The sequence below is a fragment of the Vanellus vanellus genome, assembly GCF_965231255.1.
Source record: "Vanellus vanellus genome assembly, chromosome: 3".
NCBI lineage: Eukaryota > Metazoa > Chordata > Aves > Charadriiformes > Charadriidae > Vanellus > Vanellus vanellus.
In genome coordinates, this window is record NC_138907.1 from 99,178,732 (window position 1) to 99,199,111 (window position 20,380).

Genomic DNA, 20,380 nt, shown 5'->3' on the forward strand with positions numbered 1-20,380 from the left:
GTACAACTCTAAAATATTTTAATCATTGAATGACTTTTCCCATAAACTAAGAAAGAAAGCAAGCAGCAAGGAAAAGGATGACTTTTGTTACTTCGGGTTATAAATCTCTAGGAGGGATTGTGATGCTAAAGTGATAGGAACATACCAGTAGATGAATAAATGGAAGAAAGCCCTCTAAAATCAAACATACACTCAAGTGTGTTATTACTAATTTTTTTCTTTTTCATTCATATTCACTATTCTTTAAAACAGAACTAACATTTTCTGACAACCATGGAGAGCTGTAATTTATTTTTACTTCATTCTAAGCAAAATTTACTTCAGAGGTAAATAAACTTGCTTCATTCTTGACAGTGCCTCCAAGGAGAATTCAGAGGAGGGAAGGGAAAGAAAAAAAGTAACGTGATATGCTAGACCTGTAGCTTGGGGAAAGCTTCACTGTGAATGTTCTAAAATTAGCAATCACAGTATCACCCTTGGGAAGGGTTTTAGAGAAAGTAATCTGAGAAAAGCTCTCTTGGGAGACTTCTCTAAGTTCCCTACTGGCTGCTTTGTCAAATTCTCTCCATAGAAGCATGCTTCAAAGTACATCAGGAGAAGTTTTCAGTAGTATTAGTGCTAAGGCAGCTGACTCATATTACTTTGAACTTGGAGTCATTTGGCTTATGAAGACAATAAGTTTAACCCACCAGTGAAACCACAGTAACATCAAAGATCTGTGCTGATCCAACATAGGATTCCAGAAATCACTAACACTTCTCACACACATGGACACAGAAGTTGTCGGTCTTTTTCCCCTATCACTTTTTCAGAATCTAAAAGGATAGAACATTTAAAACATTTTTTGTATAGCATACACATTGGTTGGGTCATCTGCTGCATTCTCACCAGCATCCACAATGTTCAGACCAGATGGATGACCAGACAGGAGATGATAATTCACTTTGATGCGATATCTTCATTTTTCAGTTTTCTTTTCTATCTTCATTTTTCAGTAACTTCTATAGGGAATTACTAAATCTGAGTTTAAAGTGATGAAAGTTCAAAATCTTTAGCTGGTGAAACATGCGTGGGATGGTTTTCACCAAGATGAGCTCATTATGTGACCTGTCCAGCACCCACATCTTTAGTGTTACTTGAAGGCCCTGGTAAAGGTCACTATGAAAGTTGTTTGAAATGCATGATGCAAAGCTTGGAATAGTGAAAAACACCTGGAAGAAGGCTTTCTCAGCTGAAGTGATTTTCCTATAGAAGCTTCTTCCAAAGTAATGAGGTGCTTGGTCATTGTTAGATAATTATTAGAGCTTCCTCTCTGAATTCTCTATCAGGTTCACAGTAACATCCCCATAGCTATTAATCTCACCTTCAGAAAAGAAATATATAAAAAGTTTCAGTAACTTGATAAGTAAAACAAGAATGCTATAAAAGATTCTACTGCTGATAGTTTTTTATCTGAATCGAATTAATGTTATAGTCATGGATAGTCAAAGGATGTAAAAAAAGCAAGGGTTATGCGGTGAGAGAACTAAAACTGTATCATTTGATTTAGGATACGAACTTTCTATGCAAATAACTGCCTTTTTCAGATGGGCTGTGTGTTAATGGATAGGAGTATACAGATCTAACGGTTCATACAAATTTTCTTTTAACATCAACTATGGCATTGTGAGAAATAGAAGGAAAAAAAACACACCAAAAAACTTTGTCACCACAGGATGCTATGCATTGTCTCATAAAGTATCTTTTTTTTTTTTTGGTACAGTATATGCTTAGAGTACAGATCAGTTGATGAAGAAATTCATGTTATATTGCTGTTTTCTGAGATGCGTTCCTTATCAAGGTTCTGGCAAGCTCTGAAGAGGCCTAGTCTCTTCTCTGTCTTAATTACTGTAAATAGACTTAATTCTTGAGGTAGGAAAATCAACTGAGAATTTCAGTAGTTATGTAGAAATCTCTGGAAAAGCATTTAGCTTTGTGGTGGGTTGAACTTGGCTGACTGCCAGATGCCCACCCACTCCCTCTTTGCAACAGGGTGGAGGAAGAAAACAAGATGGAGTCTAACAGGGAGACCACTGGCAAACAGACTTGACTTGGGGAAAATGAAATTTGTTGTCAATTTAAAATAGAATAGGATGGAGAGAAACATCCTCCCTGCAACCCCGCTCTCTTTTTCCTAGGCTTAACTTCATTCCTTTGTTCCCAATTCCTCTATCTCCTTCTCCCCTGAGTGGTGCAGGGGTAATGGGGAATGGGGGGTTGCAGTAACCTGATGATAGTACTTCATGTGTACATACATTTATGAGGCAACATTTGTTATGACATGTGTACTAAGGCAGTATAGATAATGTGTAAAATGTGTAAAATAAAAAAAAAAACCCACAAGAAATTACAGTAGTTAAATTTGAAAGAAGTAAAAAGCTCTGAACATTCAAAACTTTATAAACATCACATTATAAATTGCATGTAAAATAGATTTAATTTTTCAAAGTAATGTTGGTAGGGTCAGGATTTTGGCTTGCTCATGTATTTCTTGAGAAAAAATCATTTCAGTTGAATAAAATAATGTTTGTCTTTTTTATTTTGTCTGTGAATAATCCTACTTAAAAGGGTAAAAATGACTCATTGGATTCCAGTAAATTGGAACTTATGATCCAAAAGGTTGGCTGTTAGAGAGTGAAGTATGATAATGACTGCAAATTTATTTGGCATCATAGATGAATTTTCCTAATAAATTTTTAAAGCTTCTAGAAATCATGTCGTAATGATATGTATATTTGAAATGAGTCAGTGCTCTTTCTCATCTTTTCTTCGAAATCTAAAAGGTTCTGCAGAAGTTTGTTGTCTTAATACTGTTCAGGAAGGTCGTGCCTCAGTAGTGCTAAGGTAAGGATCGTGCATTTCACAGGAAACGTCTCTAATAATCCTGAAGGTGATTGAATTATCTAGTTTTCCTTGCCCTTCCTTTTTTCCTTTCCAAGCTGGCATATGAGCATCGATTAAATGAATGATAAGGTCCATGTTTGATCGATTTTTCACTTTTTTAATTTAGAAGGTAAAACTTTCTATCACATTTGAAGTTGAGAATTATGGTTGAGATAATAGAGGTCTGATTCCAGTGGAAGTTAAAAAGGAAAAAGTTGCCTCGCAAATGTCAAGGCACCTTGTGGTCCAAGATGATTAAAACTAAACTGTTTGCTATATGAATCCCAAGGTGCTGCTATATCTCAGCTTGCATGACATTTAGCCAGTGACTTTTCATAGCTTGTTAATAATGTATAGCAATCCCAGTGTAAATTTGCAGTGACAGAGCTGGCCTGTTACAGTAGAGCAGTTAACTAGATTTATTTTGGACAGAAAATGCATATTTGAAAAAGAAAAAAATCATGACTAATGTGAAAAGAGATTGCACATTTACAAGACTATTTTACTGAAGACAGTTGCTCAGGAGAGGTGCTTTTCACATTGATCTATTATTCTGTCCAAAGTCCTAATTACCTAACCGAGAGATATTAACACAACATTACCCCACTCGTCAAGGTTAACACTCATGAAGAAAAATTGATGTCCCAAACAAATTTCATAGTGTGGATTGGTCCATAAAGTTCATTGATTTTACCATGTTGAATGAGTCACATAGGCAGGTAAAGGTTACAGCATAAATGCTCTCTTATAAGTACAATCGCTGTTAATCATTGCTCCTAGATAAACCTCATAAACTTCTAGAAACCATGTTTTTTCTGAACCTCATATCTCACAGATATACAAATTATTCATAAGCTGTAAAAGGTTACAAGGCAGATGAAGAAAGAGAGGGAGAGAGGAGGAAAAGGGTACAGATAAAAAATAGACTCCAAGAATGATGAGTTACAAAACAGGCTCAAAGAGGGATGAGTTACAACAGGATATGAATTAGAGTTGTAGGGAAGGATTTGGCTAGTATTTGGGTTCTTGCAGATTTTCTCTGAGGCTGAAAGTTTACTCACAAAGAAGAAATTTTACTGTGACTGCAGCTATTATTGCCAGATCAAACCCCTTCGTTTAATTCTCTTAATAAATCATGAATTAATCACTTTGGAATTGTTTTAAATGTAGTATTTGGTGTAGTAGGAATGTATGCATGACAGTTGCCCTTAGAATGCAGAATTAACATGAAATAAAACTTTGACAACAGTTACCTCTGCTGCTTCCTTACAGGAATTTTACATGGGACACCTTGGGCTTTTACTGAAAACTTCAGCTAGGAGTTGAAGTCTCTTATTGATTTACTCACTCTTTGCATGGAAATGTGTCAGCAAAAAAATACAGATATTTTGGCAACTGCAAAATTGTTACTTCAAAATTCTGATTAGGCTTGAATAACTCCACTTCTGCATAAAACACTTGAAAATGTCTCCAAAGTTCCCTTACCCCTTCTCTGATGAATCTTTTCAATACTGATTTAAATATGGAATTTCTAATTCATGTAGAAGCAGTTGTATATTTTTATTTGTTTAAATAACTGCAAGTTTGTTTTTTTAAAAATAAAACTTACATACTTATATAACAAGCTAATAAAATAACATCTTTTTATTTCTAGTAACTTTCAGGAGGAGCGCAACTGTGGGGTTGTTTCAGATTTTTCTACAGTTAGTGTTTGGATTGATAATCATTTATACAAGAGACCGTAGACAGTTGAGTTTATGCTGAAGTGTGAGGATCTCAGGAAATAAGCAGACATTCAGACAGATCTTTCCTCAGCTGTGCTCTGATTCATTAAGAGATTCCTCTGCTGCTCTTGCAGTTTTAATCTCAAAAAAAAAGATTGTTGCTTTAATGTGGAAACACTGATTTTCTTAGGTTCGATCTGACAAGCTCTGGACTAATGGAAAAATAACCACTTCATTCTCTAGTGTAAGTTCTGTGAATTCATTACAGGAAGTGTGTGTTTCTACCTTATTATCGATTGATAAATCATAACGTCAAACGTAAAAAAAAACAACCTTTTTTTTTTGATTTCGCCATTTTCCCTGCTGCATTTGCTATTTTAATTATTTTATTTGATATAATGAAAAGCAGGAGTGCAGACCTGGGATCAGTCTCATATGTGCAGCATCTGCTCTATTAGATTGTTAAATGTTATATGTGAAGCAAGGATGTTTCTTATTATTAACAATTAGTCCCATTCTGATCCACTGTATAGCCAGCCTTCGGGTAGGTTGTTTACAGCACTGTGAAACAGGGCTACTTAAATAAGGTAGGTGGCATTTTATCTGACCTTTGATTGATTAAATATCAAAAATGTTACAATTTCCTGTAGTGCTGTAAATATATCAATATTATAGTATGAAGTGCTTAAATTGTGGTTTAAGATTACTAAATCTGTGAAAATTTCTTAGGGCCTGATTCATCTTTCCTAAATAGGTCAGCCAAGCGCGTATAGACAACTCCGCTGTCTTTCTATATCTATACAACGCTTAGGTTAAAAGGCCACTTCTTCATTATATTAACGGGCAGCCCCTTAGACGGCTAATCCCTCATCCGGAATGAATCATCTTTCTTTTAGCCTGCACTGTGTATCTAGGCCAGCTTCAAGCTTGCAAATTGCTTTTATACCGAGTCCATTACAGGCCCATTCTCCAGCCCCATTCCTGCCTGTTCCCTGATTCTGTGTAACGCCTTGCTCACCCAGTTTAAATGTCCCAGCTGCTTTTTGCAAAAAGACCGTCGGTGCGCAAAAATTCACTCTGCTGTTACTGAATCAAAGTTCCGTAAAGCCCCGTGGGGCAAGAACAAAGAGCAGCTTCTACCAACCCATAGTTAATCATAATCAAAACTATAGTGAAGATCATCTTAATAAAGCTAAAATGCTGGATCTGACAAAATAAATCTTCCCAAGATAACCCTGCTATTCTCAGGACTCGGGCAGCAGAGATTTCTTACTGCTTTCCAATGACTGAATCTTCCCAGGTATCTGCAACCACTTGTGACATCAAGTATGAGTGAAAGGTACAAACTTTTGAGTTTTTTTGCCAACTAGCTCTGTGAGCAAAACAATCTCAAGTATCATCAAGGCGTAACATGACCATCTCTCTTATCTCAGCACTTTGGGGGATGGTGAGAGTGCAACAATCATGTTATGGAATCATCTAGTGGTAACTAATGAACCTTTCGAACTGAATATCTCACTGGAAGGCAAATTTGAAAACTCAACTGTGATAAAAGCATGGCTTCTTTAGAAGAATAGGGCCGGAAATGTCTCTGCTTTATCAGTCCCATTCCTCTCCAGAGATAGCAAGGAATTGGAAGCCTAAGGTCCAGCCAAGGTACAGGCAAGGAAGAGGAAGCCTAAGGTGAACTAGTACTAGTTACTGGAAAGACTGGAGACTGACCCTGAGGATGAGGAAATTGGTCTTCTACAAGCACAGACAGTCTTTGTCCCAGAGCTGTTGCTTTCTAGACTTTTAGATGAAAGGAGTATAAAAATAGTCATGGCCCTAATGCAGCATCATTAGGGCACTAGCGCTTCCTACCTCCAGATAACCAGTGCCATGGCAACTTCATCACTCAAAGGGCAGGGCCTGACCCTTTTGTTCTTTCTGTTTCTTGATAGGTTTTTCCTTTTGTCCCCTAAATACAATTTTAAACCCCAAGTTTTACATTTTAAACTTTACTTCCATTTTCTGTTTCTTGAGTGACTCTCTTGTGTTCTGAGACCACTGGTGTTTGGATCTTTGTTCAGGCTGTTTCCCTACCCTAAATGTTCCCAGCCTCTTGTTCTGTTAGTATTCTTGCTCTTTCCCAAATGTCCCATCTGATCTCTCTCACCACTTATGTTCAGTAGAATAATTCTTGACAAGCAAACTCATGTCTTATTCATTATCTATCTTTTCTGTGTTCATATCAGCCAATAGCCCAAATGGCAGTCATGAAGAGGAAGCACCTTTAAAATCATCAGTGGACTTTGCTCCTGATTTAGGAATTTCAGCTTGGAAGTGCCTAAGATGTTATAGTTACACTTCAGGATCATTTTGACTCACAGGTTTCCTAGATGGCTTGGGATTAATTTAGCTATAAGATAGGTCTTACCAGATGGGTGGTGAATCTGGCCACTGGTTCTAAACCTGTGTGTGTATTTAAGAGGCAGTTTAAACACTTTTAGAAGCATGTATGTCTCCTCCTTTCAGCTCTGTTCTTCATTATATCACTTAATATAGGTGCTATTGAAACAGTGTTTGTCATAACCAGGGCAAATGGACATTAGCTTCCTACAGAGCCTTCAAGGTCATCCTAATAAACTTCTGTATTCGTTGTAGAAGACAGTTTCCATTCCAGCTGAGATTAATAGGGAGGGAGCGAGGAAAGACCGCTAAATCAAAGTTTTACAAATATTACATCACAATTTGCAGCTAATGTCAGGTGCAGGTTGAAAACTGCAAAGAACTGGCTCCTACAGATACGTAGGCAACTTAATGGTGACTAGTTGGCCAAATTTTTCTGGAAGAAGGAAATGAACTGTTGTCTTCTACACTACACTGATCCTCGGCTAAGCGTTTTGCTGAGATGCTTATTCCCATCACTGTTCTTTAGTGCAGTGTAAAAGTACTAAAGTTACATTACTCTGTTTCAAATACACCCAGTTCAATAGAACCTTTTCGATCTTTTGTTCAGCTGTTGCATTAGCACATGCCCAAATTAAGATGATCACTTCTGATAATGATTGATGTAAAAGTACAACAGAAAAGAGACTATATTTGCACTACGTTATCTCAGCATTTAACATGAGAGAAAAAAGCTGTAGAGAATGATAGAAAAGAGGAAGATCTTTGCCGTCATCCCTATAAACTGTTCATAATTGAATTGTGAATGCATTATTCATACAGAAAATGAGCAGCATTTTTTGCTGCCTCTCAGTACTGAACTGTTGATCTTATGTTGATAGCTTTGTAAGTTTAAAAGCTCAGCCTTCACAGCGTATTAGCTTTCTTTATTAGTAAAGCTCTAAGAGTTATTTCCTGCTAAACCTAGATATGCATTTACTTATAAAGGCATAAATTGTTTTTTATTAAATGGTAATCAATGTACAAGGTTTGCAGTGGTCATACCTTGATATGAAAGCGATCTAAAAGCCTCCGCTTTTCATTTGCAGAACAGTCATATCCCAAGCACCACATACAAATGTGTTCTGAAGTATATGAGTTTGGTTTAATGCCATTTATAGCACAAGAACTGTTTTCCATATCAACTTACACTTTCTAGTGTCAGTTGTATTTAAATTCTATTGTTGCTGTCCCTCCTTATGCTCAAAAAGACATGACAGAAGGGGGATAAGAATGTGGAGAGGCAGAACAGAAATATAAATCTATAAAAAAAGAAGTAAGAATGAAAGAAACAGCCAAGAAAAGTTTAAGAAATTATTGAAGTGCTTGTCATATCCTAAGAAGTGTTAATTTCATTAACACTCTTAATAAAGCATACAATTCGTTGCAATTTTGGGAAATTTGCTGACATTAAGGTGTTGTTCTATGACTTGCAAACACCAGTAACATGCTTACTGCTAGTTGTTTCATAATTGCCCAGAATGGTTTAGTTAATAGAGTGCATGCCTCTGCAGTCACAAAGCATCATTTATATCTAATTATGCTATCTGAACACAAGCTAACAACACTGTGGCGCTGCAGCATTTGCGAAAAATAAAACATCAGTATGTGAAATACTTGCAATATTCTTAAACATTCTTTTAGTTGAATGATTGTCTGACTTAGGAAAAAGGGTGCCCTGTGCGAATTGATGTATGTGAGATTTGATTTACTGGATATCTAAGTGCTTTCATGGGTTTAAGTTTTCTACCTAAATTTCAATTTGAAGGAAAAGTAATTTTTTTTATAACTTTTCTTTTTTGTGGTGCCACCAGCACTGTACACGGTATTATACACAATAAATATCTGGAAATTTTTGCATACAATATAGATTATTTTTCCAAACTTTTATACATACACATATGTATATTTAATGTTACAGCTCCATTTTTCTACCTCAGTGTCTACAGTCTTAGACCGATAGCTATATAGTTTGTGTCTCTGAAGTTTCAAGCCTTGCTGAGTAGAAAATCATCCAAAGCTCATCCAAGTTGTATCCTTGATATGAAATTGATTCCATTCTATTGATTCTCTCCATTGGAGTTATATCAGCCTGCTCCACTAGTCATTCTTGCTCCAACCAGTTATGACCACAGTAACTCTGTTAACTGCTTTTTGGTTCTACTCTTCAGCAAGTATACACATCACATATAAAAATGTGCCCACTTGAAGCTACCAACAGGAGAGACCTTTAAGCTTTCCCTCAATGTTTGAGTTTGAGAGACTTAAACATCAAGCCCACTCACCTTAGGTACACATTGGTATAGTTACTCTGTCCATAATTTTTTCATAATAAATAATTTACACATAATAAATGTATATTCCTTCCAGTTTATGTTATAACCACATCTTTTTTTTTTTTTAAGCCACATGCCTACAAGCACAGCAAAGTATAAAATTAAATGGTTTTTAAACTGTCCCAGTATTTCCCTTGTCTAGTTGCCTTTTTTTTCAAGTAGAATATTCTTTCCATTACATTATAGACTTTCATCCTTCTGGTCCTCCTTCCCATATCTGGGAGAAGTTGCTCTCTTAGTTATATTTTTCTTTTCCTTTTTTTTTTTTTTTTTAATAAACTGTGTAGCCAATGGAAAGAAAAAGGTATCTGCAGAAAATTATTTAAGTGAACAGAATCATCCTCTGCACCGTTTATTCCACTATGCATAGAAGAATCCTAGGGTTACTACAATTAGGTGAATGAGGTTAGGTGGGATGAATTAGGTTCTAAATCCCTGGCTTTGACATTGGCCAATAGGATGAAGGGCCCAAGTATATCTTCTCAGTAGGTTTTGCTTAATTTTGGGGGGCCAAAGAGCTATACAGGTGGCTTTATGGCTCACTCATTAAACCTTATCCGTGTTTTTTCTCTCACACATTATAATTGGATATTGGATATATATTGGATATTGGATATATATATATTGGATATATATATTGGATATATTGGATATATATATATTGGCTAAATAGAGAACTTTGGCTGGACCTCAGGAAAAAAAGAAAAGTTTACATTCTCTGGAAAAGGGGGTTGGCAACTTATGAGGATTATCAAGATATAACAAAGCTATGTAGGGGGAAAATGAGAAGGGCCAAAGCTCAATCAGAACTCAGCTTGGCCACTGCAGTTAAAGACAATAAGAAGAGATTCTTTCAGTATATCAATAGAAAAAGGAAGACTAGGGAAAATGTAGGCCCACTGGTGAATGAGACAGGTGCCCTAGTGGTGGAGGACGCAGAGAAGGCAGAGTTACTGAATGCCTTCTTTTCTTCGGTCTTCACTGCTAAAGCTGTCCCTCATGAATCCCACACTCTGAAGGCAAAGGGGGAGGTCTGGAGAGTGGAAGATTTTCCCTCAGTTGAGGAGGACCGGGTCAGAGACCACTTGGCCAAGCTGGACATTCACAAGTCCATGGGCCCTGATGGCATGCATCCGCGAGTGCTGAGAGAGCTGGCGGATGTTATTGCTAGACCACTCTCCATCGTCTTTGAACGGTCATGGAGAACAGGAGAGGTGCCTGAGGACTGGAGGAAGGCCGACATCACTCCAATCTTCAAAAAAGGCAAGAAGGAGGACCCAGGGAACTACAGACCGGTTAGTCTCACCTCTGTCCCTGGGAAGGTATTGGAGCGACTCATTCTGGATGTCATCTCCAAACACGTTGAGGAACAGGAAGTTATTGGAAGTGGTCAACATGGATTTACCAAGGGTAAATCGTGCTTGACCAATCTGATAGCTTTCTATGATGTTATAACTGGTTGGCTGGATGAGGGGAAAGTCGTGGATGTCATCTACCTTGACTTTAGCAAGGCTTTTGACACTGTCTCCCATGACATCCTCATTAGGAAGCTGAGGAAGTATGGGCTAGATGAGGTGACAGTGAGGTGGATTGAGAGTTGGCTGCGGGACAGGACTCAGAGGGTTGTGATCAGCGGCACGGAGTCTAGTTGGAGGCCTGTAACCAGTGGTGTCCCCCAGGGGTCAATACTTGGTCCTATTTTGTTTAATATATTCATTAATGACCTGGATGAGGGGACAGAGTGTATCCTCAGCAAGTTTGCTGATGATACCAAACTGGGTGGGGTGGCTGACACCCCAGAGGGCCGTGCTGCCATCCAGCGTGACCTGGACAGGCTGGAGAGCTGGGCAGAGAAGAACCTAATGAGGTTCAACAAAAGCAAGTGCAAGGTCCTGCACCTGGGGAGGAAGAATGCTAGGCACCAGTACAGGTTAGGGGCTGACCTGCTGGGAAGTATCTTGGAGGAGAAGGATCTGGGGGTTGTGGTAGACAGTAAATTATCCATGGCCCAGCAATGTGCCCTTGTCGCCAAAAAGGCCAATGGAATCCTGGGCTGCATAGGGAAGAGTGTGGCCAGTAGGTCGAGGGAGGTCATTCTCCCCCTCTACTCGGCACTGGTGAGGCCACAACTGGAATACTGTGTCCAGTTTTGGGCTCCCCAGTTCAAGAGGGACAGGGAACTGCTGGAGCGAGTCCAGCGAAGGGCAACTAAGATGATTAAGGGCTTGGAGCACCTCCCTTATGAGGAAAGGCTGAGAGAGCTGGGACTCTTGAGCCTGGAGAAGAGAAGGCTGAGGGGAGACCTTATTATGGCATACAAGTATCTAAAGGGTGGGTTGAAGGAGGATGGAGCCAGGCTCTTTTCATTGGTTCCCAGTAACAGGACGAGGGGCAATGGTCACAAGTTAGTACACAGGAAGTTCCGTTCAAATACACGGAAACAGTTCTTTACGGTGAGGGTGACAGAGCACTGGAACAGGCTGCCCAGGGAGGTTGTGGAGTCCCCTTCCCTGGAGATTTTCAAGACCCGCCTGGATGCAGTCCTGAGTAATGTGCTCTGGGCAATCCTGCTTTAGCAGGAGAGTTGGACTAGATGATCTCTAGAGGTCCCTTCCAACTCTGATAATTCTGTGATTCTGTGATTCTGTGAAAAATAGTAGTGCGTGCATCAGTTTGTACATTTTCCAAGCAGTATGCCAGCGCTGTCATCTTTGGTTGATGTAGACATTGGAAAATCTATTCTGTTGTCATTGTCTTCACAGATTCCAAATTCCCATTACCCAGAGTGTATTCCATATAAAATGAAACAAGTATGTTCGAATAGTCAAGGCAGAAATAAATCAAAACATAATCGATGATATATAGTGTGATGATCCTTCAGGAAGTGTTACAGATAGCTGTTCCATGGTCCGTCCTCCTTCTCTTTTGCTTCAGGATCTGGCAAGCTACAGCAGACACTGCAGATACTTCATTCTAATGATGTATTATGTATTCACACAACGTAGCACCTTGAGGAGTAGGTGACATGACTATTCTAATTTACTTCAAGGTAGTTTGTTAATGTACTCATCTTCCTCTAAGTGGGGCATAAAGTTTTATGCTCTCCATTAGAGCCAAATAACATACAAGATGTGCATCACCCCATTGCTAGCAGGACTTTTTGAATACACTGCCTCATGTGAGATATATCCGTGTACAACACATCTCAAAAGAGTAAATGTAAATACCATTATGGGTCTCTGTTTTGCAGAGCGTATTTGAATATATCTGTAAAGCTGTGCGTATGTATGCAAGGATGTGTCTCAATAATGAGATTAGTAACATTTCTGAGCTGCGTTAAAGGTCTTGTGAGTCTGTTTGGGTCAGTTGTGTAGTTATATGTTGAAATCATGTGGCAATGTTTTGGTATTAATGATCCCATACGATTTAAAACCAGAAAAATACAGAAAAGTTTTTTCAAGATTACTAATATTTGATAACTAGAATGATAATGAAAGCATGGTCCCTGAAAGGTAGCTTTTCTGCTGTAGTTACATTTCATGGTGCAACATTTCCCAACAAGCAGTTTTGCAAACACAGACTGCAGTTACTTAGCTAAATAAACTATTTTAGTAGACGGTCTCCCAAGGGTACATTAAGAAAGGCTTGTACTAGAACCAGTAAACTGTAATTGAGACTGTTAAGTTTGATGATGATCCAGATGTGAAATTTGTGGATGAGTTTTACCATCATAAATCCCCTAAAAGATCAGCATGGATTACAATGTGAAACTTGGAAGAGTTCCAGTAAAATAGTCCTTAAAACAGAAAGTAACATATGAGATTGTGTCATGTTAATGCACGTACTTTATACAAATTGTTTCCACACAAAGTATATTTTATGACAGTTATGCATAGTATAACAATTTGGAATGTTGTTTGCTTCAGGTGTCTTGCTGGATTTTCTGGACAGTTTTGTGAAGTAGAAGTTAATGAGTGTAATTCATCACCTTGTCTACATGGCTCAACCTGTGAAGATCATATAAACGGATATACTTGTAAATGTCAACAAGGTAACTGACTTCTGACAGAACAATCTTAAACAATGATAGTTTTGAATTGCCAGTGTTACTGCTGAGAAAATTGGTAAATTATATCAAGCTCTGTTTGTGTATAACCTATAAGGTACTAAAAGATTAACTGCCTCTTTGACAAGCTTTTTGAATCAAATCTAAAAAGAATTAGTCTAATAAGCATGGTAGAAAGACTTAAAACTAAAACCAGCTCACTAAGTGAGTCTGAGGAATTGCCTAGAGCTAGGTTTATTATGTATGATCTTTATTAATGTAACTTAGTGACCAAGCAGTCAAGTAAGCACTGCATAGTGACTAAGTAATTTAACTACCTACAGAATAAGATTGACTGAAAAGAAATTCTGAACATTTTAACTAACATTTGTTATTATTGTTGTTGTTATTTTTCTTATCACACATCCCCATGCTTAGGTCTGCTGGCTGGGATGAAGAGACATTTTCTGAACCATTATAAACAGAATGAAAACAAGCACTATCTAAAAAAAGTGGGAGCTTTTTTCTTATGCTAACATAGGTCAAGTTAAACAGGTCTTGTGACTTAGGAAAGTATAAGGGGTTTAGGATTTATACAGAAGCAAAGGTCACAATCAGCCTGCATTGCCACACAATGACAAATTTCAAGACTACTCACTGTCTCCTGTCGTATCTATTATCAAAGAGTTTTTTGTCAACATAGGTAGGGTATAAATTCCTGCCTTGAAGCATACTGCTCCATAATTCAGTTACTCTTAATTTAAGAATTATACTAGTACCTACCTCCTGAAACTTCAATTCTTTAGTTTAATTCTCGTTTCCTATTGTACTGACCTGCACTGCTGACTACTTTATTTGATGGTACTGATCCAAGATTTCTTAGTGATCATTTTAGAGATTATTTATATATATTCTGGAAGACAAAATATTGTGTTCACCCATGGTGTCTTCATTCATCTGATCTGCTTATTCTTTTTGTAATGAGGTATGTTCGCCTTGCTGGTCTCCATTTACAAGTAAAAAGATCTTGCTAAAAAGTCAAATAACCACCTATGTATTAGCGAAATTTTTGTGCAGTCTTTCGAGCAATCTGTTCCTATAATTTTTACATAGATTTATATCCATGCTTGTTCTTCATAATAAAGAAAATACATAATACATTGACTATTAATAAAATCAGATTTTATTTTACATATTTTTTTATTTTGAAGTGTCCTCAGTGCAGTTTAAAAAAGTATACGTAACAGAATTTTAAAAAAAGTACACAAGATACTGAAGCAAGAGTGTGTGTGTGCGCGCACACGCATAATGAGAGTCAATATGGACAGTTTATTCATTTGTTTAATCAGTACTGAGGAATGATACTCTAATATGTAAGACCTAAATGGAAGCATCTTTGGCTTACTAGAACCTAATTAATTTTATGCCTAACTTGCTGACAGATTAATATTTTTATAGCAATTTCTTTTTTTTACGTCTAAGAGATACTCAATAATCCAGAAGGACACTATAGTCCTGATCTATGAACCACTGAGTGAAAAATTTCTGGACTTTGCTATACAGAGGCTCAGAATTCATGATCATAATGGTCCCTTCTGATCTTAAAAGTCTGAGTCATGACCTATCTTCAGTACTAGATATCTTTTTCCCTCTCAGCACAGTTACAGAATGGAAATTCAACATGGATAAACCTGTATGTCCCTTCACTCTACATGGTATTGCGTATGGCCATATACTACTTCACCAATACAGATGACTTAAAAACTTAAAGAATTTTTTTCTTAATCATTGCAGTGCCTTACACAGAATACATTGTCAAGTTCAAAATTTTTCTCCTCATTTTTAAAGCTGGCAATACTTTAAATATATTTGAATGTAGACATTTAAAAATTGTTTGCCAGCTAAGGACCGTAACTGCTGTCTCTATGTAACTGTATGTGGAAATGGTTGGTATAAGTAGAAGAAGCTTCTCTGGGGCCTTGGAACTCGCTCCTGCTGCTAACGTGTTTTAAACACCATCCAACCCAAGCATAAACGGCCCTTCTTTTACATTTCTTTTGATAACAGCACTCATTAGTAGGGGTGAAAGATGTCTATGTGATTTCTCCACCAGGAAAAGACACGGTGAAGGAACCACATGCATTAGGTATATGCATCGTGGTTACATATCTTAAGTTTTTTTTTAATTAATGTGGTATTTTCAAATGTTATTTGAGTCTCTGAAACAGCTGAAGAGATGAAAGGTTTACAACTCAGACAAGGAGTGGAAAGGCAGAACCTTTGGGAGGAATAGCTTTTTGGAAAGTTTCACAACTGAAGAAAGGGATTAGAAGATAAAGAAAAAATATCTTCCAGAGACAGAAAGTAGAAGTGATTAGAACAAATCTGCTTTTGTTGCAGGCTGCTACTATTCACGTAGGATAGGTTTTGGTTTTTTCTGCTAAACTTCACCTTTGGAAGTACGGAGACGGGACTGAGTATTTTGGGGCTTGTAAAGGCAACTATGGGAAAGAACTTTCCACAAGGCAGAAAGCCTGAGATACCCAGCAACACATCCACAGCTATAATTTAGTGACATGGAAAAGGGACAGTGGCAAGACAGAAGTAGGAACAAGGCAGATGATTGCAGCTTTCCAAAAACCTCCGGAGAACAAAATGAAGCGTGTGGTGACAGCATGTGATACCAGAAAGGGGAAATTACTTAGCTCTGACAAATCTGTTCTGTAATGGATCATGAATTTTGTCAGCTATTCTCCCAGTAGCAGGCCCCCGTACCCTTAGAATAATAGATGCATGTTCAGGATCTGTGGCTGCAGCTGCAGGCTGTTCAGGTGCAGAAGCAGCGCAGAGAGATGTAAACTGTATTCTAACAGCATCTCAGACAGCTCGAAAGCAACAGCAGCCGTTGGAACTAATAGCAGCCTCCCAGCTGAGGTCTTTAGCTGGGGCAGGCTGCACTTCTACCAGGGCAGCTAAAGCAGGACTGGAATGCAACTGGTGGGTCCATTTGACACATGCTCCGAGGCAAATGCAGGGCAGGGGCAAATAGATTTGTATCAGCTGAAGACTGCTGGGGGGGGTTGGGGCTGAGGGCGTTTGGTTGGTTGTTTCGAAATGGGAAAATTTAATTGGAGAAGTAACAAATCTGTAACGGGTGATGGAAGTATCACGGCAGAAGGTCTGGTGTTCTTCCATAGCTAGCCATATTATACAAAATTCTGAGTTTGGATTTGCCAAGCAAATGGGCTGCTTCCAGTTCAGCTTAGCCTCCAAAGAGCAAGTTCAAAGACAGGCTCAAATCGCCTGGTTTAAAACCCAGCTTCCAGACCAATTTTTGGTCTCTAATTTATGGATGTACTTAGTTGTAAAGATTTGTATAATACATGTGTATTAATAAAAATGCCAGTAATCTGAGTATTCAAGTATAAGAAGATGGTATTAAAAAACAAGCCGGTATTTGCTCAGAAATTGTCCGTTAATTTGGTACAATAATCTGTCTCAGAGTTTCTCTTTTAAACTTTTTCCCTTTATTTTATTTGGTGTAATTTTGACTATTTTCATCTATCTAAACCTCCAGTTTTCCTCCCCCAGTGTGGCAATAATGCGCAAATTTAATGAACAGGATAAAAAGGTCAAAAATTAAGATAGGAAATTCCATAGTCTTTCAGTTTAAATTTTGGAAAAAATATGGCTATGCAGACCTGGAATGAGATAAGACGTTTTCAGGGAGTGTTTAACCTTTGCCAGTTCTTAACCACAAGAGAGATAACAATACAGATAATTCGGTAGGTGAAGGGCAACCCATCAGGTCAGTTAATTCAGTAATGAAAGAGTCTATTCAGGTTTTACTTTTATTTGCTTACTTACATCTCTACAGAAATGGAAGTCAGCAAATATTAACCTCCCTAATAGATGTTCAGTAGAGTATGATTGTAAAGACCATATAGTTTGGGTTGTTTATTGTGAAACTATTTCTTTTCTTTTTTCTTCTTTGAGAAACCACCACCAAAAACAGCTCATACCCATCCTATACTATATATGTGAGGATTGGTTATAGTTACCTATAGATTTTTTGACTGACACTTAATAAATGGATTTAGATTTTAACAGGTCTTGTGTTTGGGTTGTTTTTTGCTTTTTGTTTCACTGCTAGGATGGGAAGGCCTCCACTGTGAGCTGGATGTGGATGAGTGCATATCCAACCCCTGCATACATGGCATCTGTGTTCAGAAGGACCCCAGCTTTGGTTATGCCTGTTTTTGTAAGCCTGGATTTGTGGTGAGAAGCTGATATTCTTTCTCCTCCTTCCCTTAACCTGACTGTTTACTGTTGCACAGAAAATGCTATATGTAATCCCTTTCCTTTTTAACCTCAATCAGATAAAACCCAGCCTTGCTGAAAAGTGCAATATTTTAGTAGCTGTTCTTTGTTTGTTTCTTTTACTAACAAATGTATTTAACATTCCAGAGAAACAGTTACTTCATATGCACAAAAAGTGGAAAAGTGCGAATGTATATAATGGCTTTGTCAGTCGTCAGAGTATATTAGTATTTTTAAACACTAATTAATATTTTTTTCACATACCAATTAACATTTTATTTCACATACCAATTAATATTTTTACATACTAAGATACTCGTATTTGAAACTGTTGCATACAGACAGATATTTTGAAAACAAGTTCCCTGAAACTAAATAAAACAATTCCTTTGAGTGCTTGACCCTGTGGGCTTTGGTCCTATGTTTTCTTCTCTCTGTTTAACATACCAAAAGAATCCTTTGAGGGTGGCTAAATGCCAGTGCTGTGTTCATCTAAGGTTGAAATTTCCATGCTGCCACTGCCTTTTTATGACACTTCCTTCTGTAGTTGAAGATATGCAGTTGGTACCTACAATTTGAGCTTGTGCTTCGTCTCATCACACTTCAGGTTTTAACTTAATGTTGTCATTTAATAGTTTGGGGCTAATATAAAGGAGACAAAGGAGTACGTGATTTTTTTTGATATTTTTTGTCTTACTTCAGTAATTCTTATCTCTACAACTCCAAGCTTGAAATTGTTATTTGAATGGCTTTTCCTTATAAATGATGACAATGATGCTTATTTTAATTTCTATGCACCATTTATTTGGAGTATTTATGGCTGTAAAATAGAAGGATCAGATTATTGCAAGTAAGATTCAGATTTACCTTCATAGATTCTGTGCAACCAAGTCAAGAAAGAAATGAGTAACTTTTCAGATGTTAGCCAGTTTCAGGGCTTCTTTCTACAGCAGAAGATTCTCATTTACAGTAAACGAGGGAGAAGCTAACCAAGCAATAAAATGAAAAAAAAAAAAATTCTAAAAAGTGAAAAAAACTTCTGTCTTCAGTTCTTCTCAGGCACCATATTAATATCTGTCCTATACCCATTCTCTGAAGGGGATCCCCAGTACAGCTAGCAGACGTGCTAGCATATGTCAAGGAGCACAAGTGTCAAGTGGGCTGCTCCACAAGGGAAGGCAGGCCAGGAGCCAAGGACAGCAGCAAGGTAGGCAGGGGCAATGACCTTACAGGCAAGGCGTGGGGTCCCATGGTACCCGAACAAGGATAGCAAAGCAAGACCAGTGATGGCAACGGCTTTGCTAACGCAGCCCAGGATTTCACAGGTCTTCTTTGCTACAAGGCCACGTTGCTGGCTTGTGCAGTTTTGTCATCCACCAAGACCCCTAGGTCCTTCTCTACAAAGCTGCTTTCTAGTGTGTCGGCTCTGAGCATGTACTGGCGCATGGGGTTATTCCACCCCAGTTACAGGACTTTGCATTTCCCTTTACTGAGTAGTTTCCTGAGGTTCCTGTCAGCATACTTCTCCACACCTCCTAAGGTCAGTATAAATGGCAGCAAACTCATCTGGTATATCAACCACTCATCCTAATTTTCTGTCACGTGAAAACTTGCTAAGGGTGCACTCTGTCCTATCATCCGTTACTGAAGACCTTAAGCAGTATTGGATGTAATATGAACTCTTGGGATACCTCATTAATGACCAGCCTCCAACGGGAGTTCGTGCTGCTGATCACTGAGCACAGCCCTTTGAACCTGGTAGTTCAGACAGTTTTCAATTCGTCTCACTGTCCATTCATCCAGTCCATATATGGCCAGCTTATCTGTGAGAATGTTAAGACAGAAAGTGTTGAAAACCTCACTAAAGTCAAGATAGACAACATCCACTGCTCTCCCCTTGTCCACCAAGCCAGTTATCTCATCACAGAGGGCTGTCGGATGGGTAAAGCACCATTTCTCCTTCATAGCTCCATGCCAGTTATTCCTAATCACCCTCTTGTCCTTCCTGTGCCAAGAAAGGGTTTCCAGGTGTCATCGCTTCATCAGTTTCCCAGGAATTGAGGCTGACTGGCCTATAGTTCCCTGAATCTTCCTTCTTGCCTTTCTTGAAGACACAAGTGACATATGCTTTCTTCCAGTCACCAGGACTTTCTGCCAGTTGCAGTGACTATTTGCCCACGATTTTGTAAAATCTGTATTTTACCGTAAGATGTAGTAGGTTGAAAATGGATTTTAATAATGCATATAATCTGACTAAATTTACTGACAGACTATCTTAAGGAAGAGACTGGCCTGCGAGAATGAATACAATTTTTTTTGTAGGGTGCTTTTTACAGGGTACAATGGGTGCAGTTGATACTGCCCCACAGTCCGTAGCAACTGCTTTCTTTTTGTCTTCAAAAGCAGGCTGTCATTCAAAACAAGGTCAGGTGATGATGAAGGATATATCAGTTGAGGGACACAGTCTTTTTATACAGAAAACCGTCTAACCCTCATGTTAAATAATCTCATTTTGCTCATGAAATATTTATACTTAACCTACATGAACAACTGTAATGGAGAAGATCAATTACACATTTTTTTTTGCTATTTATTTCTCACAA

General features: G+C 38.1%; 1 protein-coding gene across 1 annotated transcript in view; it reads left to right on the plus strand.

Moving 5' to 3' along the window:
* Positions 1-20,380, plus strand: part of EYS (eyes shut homolog) — a gene marked incomplete at both ends in the record, with an annotated part of 840,074 nt that overhangs the window by 418,615 nt on the left and 401,079 nt on the right. Inside the window, 2 exons of the mRNA XM_082480747.1 lie at positions 13,339-13,463; positions 17,611-17,735. Coding sequence (XP_082336873.1) covers positions 13,339-13,463; positions 17,611-17,735 — 250 coding nt within the window. The remainder of the gene's footprint in view (positions 1-13,338; positions 13,464-17,610; positions 17,736-20,380) is intronic.